Consider the following 6,000-nt stretch of genomic DNA (forward strand, 5'->3'; position numbering starts at 1 on the left):
CTGTAGAGAGAAAAACACATTTTTGGAATAAACCCAAGTCTAAGACTAAATAAATTTATATTTTCAGTATACACTGGTTTCTAAATTAAATGGGTTGGATTAGCTTTAATTAGCAAATTGTAATAACCCAAACTGTGTTATGCATCGAAAAATAATCCAGTATTCCACAACACAATTCAGCCACAGGCTTAAAATCACTTGTAGGCCACCTGGTTTAAATGATTCATCTTCTTCATTTTTAATAACGCAGAAAAAACACACACACACACACACACACACACACACACACACACACAGGAGCAAGTGATCAATCTATGCACAACTTTTAACATAGACTTGGCAACGCTACCCAGGGCACCAGCCCTAGAGCCAATTCCTCGACAATCCATCCCTAGAAGACCCGTCTGTCATCTCATAATTATGTCACCCTGACCCTCAGGTTGAGATGTCTGATCCCACCCAACGCCTAAGCTCAAGCAAACCCTTCGCAACACAGTGGCCATCTTAACGATCATGTCTGTGAGCTCTCACACACCCAGACAAGCATCATGAGCTTGTCAACTTTTTCCAGATGTATTTAAATGTCCCATAAGCTAAGCCTACAAATAGGCTTTTGTGAAACCAAGAGAGAGAGAAAGGTTTGGTCAGGGTCTGCTGGTCAGATTATTTCTAGTAATGCAGAAGGAGCTAAGGCAAGGGCTTGCAAAGTTCCCTGGAACATTGCCAAAAAGACAGAGAGATAAGGAGATCCACCCGCAGACACTGATATTAAAAAGAGACTATATGTTTATAAGTACCAAGTATAACTATCCATTTGTATCCATACTCTGCATTTTAATACTTTCCGACCATGAGTCTGAAAGTAGCGACTTGAAAACCAAAGCAGGAGTAATGCAAACAATTTAAAAAAACGTTTAGATTCAAAAACAGTATTTCCAGCATTCTGGTGACCTTTATGAGGAACGAAAACAAATCTGTATCTTAAAAAAAACTCCTTTATTCACACTTGCCTATTGTTTTGGCTCTAGCCACAACTGAAACAATAATGTGACTACAGGGACTACATTTTTGGTAACACTGTTTCGATTAAGTACTGATTTTGAAGGATGTGAAACACATGGTTATAATAATAGCTTTTAATTGATTTTGAAGTTTGATTGAGATAGGGACATTATACTGGAGGTATAACTTTAAACTGGGCTTCACTATGGGCCCCAAAAGCCCCGAGGTATGTGATCCGTGAGTCTTCAGCCATCCGAATATCCTGAATTACCATTTCATTTACCAGTAGCATTTGATTTGGCCACTTATGCCTCTTCAGAAGCTAAGGAGAATCCTGATGAGGGCCTGCTGTGTTCAAAGCATTAAAGGGTTTGACTGGAAATCAGTGCTGCTTTTTGATACGAAAGGAGAGTCTAAAATTGTGAGGAAGTGTCAACCATAGGTGTAATATTAATCATACAATCCTACAGAGAAAGTGTCGCTTAGCCAAAGTTATTTTATCTTTCACAAGTAATGTGTTGATGTACAGGTATTGATGGCTGAAAAAGAGAACCATGGGAAAAAACATTTATAATGTTTAATTTTGTGCCATGTATTAGCTTTTCAAGGTAATGTCGGCAGCTGAGGAAAACAATCAGAGGTGTCACAGTGCCACCTAGTGGACAAAAAAGAAACTGCGCCTGCATTTCCAAACAAGTCTCCTTTCAATGCACTTTTACTGAAAAAAAAAAAATCTGTTTCTGTTGAAACTTAAAGTGAACCTGTAAAAAATAACATGATATTTCTGTTTGGTGCACTAGCTACTGATCAAAACAGGTGCCATGATTATTTAAAAACCCGGCCAGAGGTAAATGTCATACCAATTTTGATCAAGTTATACATTAACATGTTCCTTTAAAGCACATTGCTAGCGTTGCTGGAGCTCAAGCCAATTGATCCCTGAACTGGAATTTGATTTGACACAAAACATTATTGTTCAACAAAAATATGTCAACTGCATCAGCACAATAACAAAATGAGAAAACACAAAATATCAGACAGAGGTTATTAGAACGGGTGGCAGAGGACAGAGTTCTAATAATCTAAGTTTTCTCCATTCACATTTTTGTCACTCACTTCCTGTAATACAATTATTTATAATATCCTAGGGCTAGTCATCAATAACTAAAAGTACTGAATAAGGGTACACATTACCAATAAGATAACTGGTTATGTGGAAAAAGAGACAAACTTGAATTGCAGTGCGAACTTTTCTAACTAATGAGAACATCTATACAGGTATAGGGGCTATAAATTGGTCAACCTACCACCGCCTGTGTTTCCAGGGACTGGCACCGGGCAGAAACAGTGGCCAGCTGGTTTTTCAGGTTCCCCGTCTCCTGTGACAAATTCTGGAGCAACGTGTCTCTCTGCTCGGCCTCCTTCCTCCGCTGCTCCAGCTGGGCCTGCAGTGACGCTACCACCTGAAATACACAGCAATATAATAATAATAATAATAATAAGCTTTATTTGTATAGCGCCTTTCATACACAGAGTGCAGCTCAAAGCGCTTTACATCCAAAACATTTAACAACTCTCGCAGGGAGTGTTTGCCTGCTGAGAAACGCACAGCCCGGCAGCCCCACTAGTGTCTCAGTCCGCAGAATGTTATAGCGATAACACAGCACTGTGGTGACACCCTTGAACAGTCCAGAACCGATACGACAATCGGCAGCCAGTGGGGAAGACGGGGGAGGAACCAAGGGCGTCTCGCTTGCAGAGCCCCAACAGGGTGACTGTTTGTTTCAAGAAACGGCCTTGGCAAGGCCGTTCAGGATAAGGGGGCCGAAAGATTAAATTTGTTTAGTCTACACGAATGGCTGCTCTAATTTAAACATTCATTCTATTGTTCAACTGGTCAATTTTTCTTTCCAAATCAGTGACCTTCTTCATGATGGTATCCAAGCCGCGGGTCATTACCATGTTGTATTCCATCACGCGATTAATAGTTCCAGTTTGCGAACTGATCGCTTTTTCAACAGCTTCAGTCAGGTCAGGCAGCTTCCTTGGGCTTTGGACAGCTACCAAAGTCTTTTTAATTTCTCGATAAACCAGGGCGAAGCATCCTCCAATCAGCAGCAGTCCAGTTATCATGGTTCCGAATAGGTAGATATCCTCAACGTCCTCCACGGAAAGAGCAGAGAGACACACGACACGCCATTTCTCCCAGCCGTCCATCGTATACCCCGCAGCAAACGTTCCGTCAGGACATGCTGGCTCACCCGTACCAGTGCTCCTCCTCGAGAATACAGTGTCAATTGCGCTGAGAGACCAGTTAATCAATTCCATGATTTTGGGTATTTGTAGAGCCAGAGCCTTGCAGGGAGAGTCTCTAAAAGTTAACAACAGACAAGACGAGACAAGATAGCAAGCACGGTAGGCCTGGGATGGAGAGGGAGAAGAAAAGCGACCGCCTTCGCTGAGAGCAGGAAGAAGATCTGAGAGCAGGAAGAAGATATAAGATATAAAGAAGATATAAATAAACAAACACCTTGACTAGCCTCCACAACAACCACACCAACGCTTAACCTTTGTTCAAGCAGGGGCAGTTTGCTGGGGATATTTGCTCTTCTACCAAGTAATCATCTGCTTCACACAGTAAAGCAGTCTGCTGGCATTGCCCACTGAGCAGCTCTGGTTTAAGCACTTTTGTTGATGAATGAGAAAGAAGCAAGTGTGATTAAATCACATTACACATTCACAACGTCTGGGAAAACAAATAGCTGAAGCTGATATTCCATTTTCCAGAATGCCATTTCCAAGTTTTAGCCTGATGGCATTGTGACTAGCCTAAATAAAAAAACAACAACAATTTCTTCAACAATAGAAGAGATTTCACAAGGATAAGCAACGGCCTCAAATAGACAGCATGGATTCCTCCAGCAGTGTCAAAAACACAGACCCACAACAGTGAAAGACACTTCGTTCATAAATATCAAGTGAACAGCATACACAACGTGTGTTAGTATGCAGTTTTTGCAGGCTGTCTAAACGTCACTTAACTGAGCAGCTGTCAGAATAGGATAGAAGCTATTTCCCCCCAACTGTTTTTATGGCAGCTCAGTGGGATTCTAGTATGATTCTCCCCCCCCGTTCTGACAGTTGTCTACTGCCAACAATACATATGCCACCAAGTCAATGCCAAAAGTGCAACCAATCTTCACAAGTTGAGGAGCACTTTCAAAGACGCATCTCCTCAGCCTGGGCAGAAAACTGTTGCCTCAGCATGTCCACATCTGTCTGTCTGTCTGTCTAGATGGACATATCTACTGTATATGTATTTCTATTAGTCATATACATTTCTGCAGAAATGTGTCATTGTTTACATACCTCTCCTCCTTTAGCTGACAGATGCTGTCTCGTTGTTTCAAGTTCCTGCTCTTTAATTAGCAACTGCTGATTGTTTCTCTCTCGCAGCGTCTCAAGGGAAAGAATCCTCTAAAATAATCAACATAAGATAACATATACACATTGAAAACACAACATACAGGCAAAAGACAGGCAGGGGATTCTGAAGTCAAACCTAAAATTGTTCAATGCACCTTTAGAATAAATGTTTACCTCCAGCAGCTTGCTTTTTTCTGAGTCGGGTGGTTTGATGTGCTGTTTGGCCATCTCATCAATCTTTTTCCTGAGGTGAGCATTCTCCTTTCTGACTTTCTCCAGCTCTGCCTCAGCCTTGGAGCCAGAGCTGCTGGATTTGAAACCCAACCTGGTGACGATGCTCTCTTTGGCACCTTTAGATGTCATGGCTGCTTGCTTGGGTGTTGAGGAAGTAATCTGGACTTCTAAAGGAAAAACAAAGAAAACACACACATTTCACTTGTGTTTTTTATGTTAAATTCACCAGATGTATTTAGTTATATTGACTGAAATCGATTGGACAATAAATAATCAAACGGAATGGAAAGTTCGAAACAGTAAAGGCTTATGAAACATCCCAAATAAACTATAAACAAATGCTGGCATACAGACGTGCTATTAAATAAACATAAATATGAAATTATGCAATCGGCTTTACAGTTTACTACAAATTGACAGAAAATAGACACATTTGTCCCTAACATCTTTTAAACGGATCTCTCAAAAATAAAACTGACAGTTCTTGAACGTTACATACGTCCTCGCACCTGTTTTTGGTTGAACGTTTTATTAAACAAACGCTACATGGCTTTAAATGCACGCTGTCTATTAATGAAAACAAAGATTACCGGCAATGATAAATACAACATATTTACACTTACAGATAAAGCGGACTGCAGATATCCCCTGACACTAGTGCGTTTGTAACAACAAGACCGTTTTCTAACCAAACGCTTTCGTTTCCTGAAGTTTGAATTGTAGCGCGTTGACGTCATATCCATGACGTGCGGTGGGGTGCGTGTGTTTACTTGATCCGGAGTGTCTCGAAATATGACGCTGGGCGGTGCACTGTTAAAGCGAACGCACACGGAGGAGAGCACTAGATGAAGCGAACACACGGGGAGCCACCTCTTATATACTGTCTATGGGAGCCACCCAAACTGGTTTGTTGTGTGTCTGGATGGTCCGTGTACGTTTTGATAGTTTGTTTTTTCGTTTGAACCACAAAACAAAATAAGGAGAAACCACCTGTTTTTCGTTTGTCGTTTCAAACCAAAAACAAAGAAACGATAAAAAAAAGAGCCGTTCTCCCGTTTTTGGTTTCTGAATCCAAAAACGAAAAACGACTAAACCAAATTCAAATAACGGTCCGATTTTGTTTTTTTGAAATTCCTTTTTTCATTTCTCCGTTTGAATATCTACATTAAAAGAAAGACAGGTTGGCCAAGTGACCAGGAAGTAATAGTAAATATAGCCTATAAAAATAAAAGCCAAGCTGTTAGAACGGTCATAATATGCAGCACTAACGTTATACCAGAGTAACGTTAGAAGAAAAAAATCAATCAATAAATAGGCTTATATAAACCTGGGCTGAAA

The 6,000-nt window shown here is 40.7% G+C and overlaps 1 protein-coding gene across 1 annotated transcript in view; it reads right to left on the bottom strand.

Annotated features, from left to right (window-relative positions):
* pde6c (phosphodiesterase 6C, cGMP-specific, cone, alpha prime) overlaps nucleotides 1-5,474 on the bottom strand; it is a 31,375-nt gene extending 25,901 nt beyond the window's left edge. The window contains exons 1-4 of the mRNA XM_031315038.2: nucleotides 5,286-5,474; nucleotides 4,603-4,829; nucleotides 4,372-4,479; nucleotides 2,310-2,465 (exon numbers count right to left, since the gene is read on the bottom strand). Coding sequence (XP_031170898.1) covers nucleotides 2,310-2,465; nucleotides 4,372-4,479; nucleotides 4,603-4,791 — 453 coding nt within the window. The 5' untranslated portion in view covers nucleotides 4,792-4,829; nucleotides 5,286-5,474. The remainder of the gene's footprint in view (nucleotides 1-2,309; nucleotides 2,466-4,371; nucleotides 4,480-4,602; nucleotides 4,830-5,285) is intronic.
* Between the last annotated feature and the right edge of the window lie 526 nt (nucleotides 5,475-6,000).

The sequence above is a fragment of the Sander lucioperca genome, chromosome 22 (assembly GCF_008315115.2).
Source record: "Sander lucioperca isolate FBNREF2018 chromosome 22, SLUC_FBN_1.2, whole genome shotgun sequence".
Classification (NCBI taxonomy): domain Eukaryota; kingdom Metazoa; phylum Chordata; class Actinopteri; order Perciformes; family Percidae; genus Sander; species Sander lucioperca.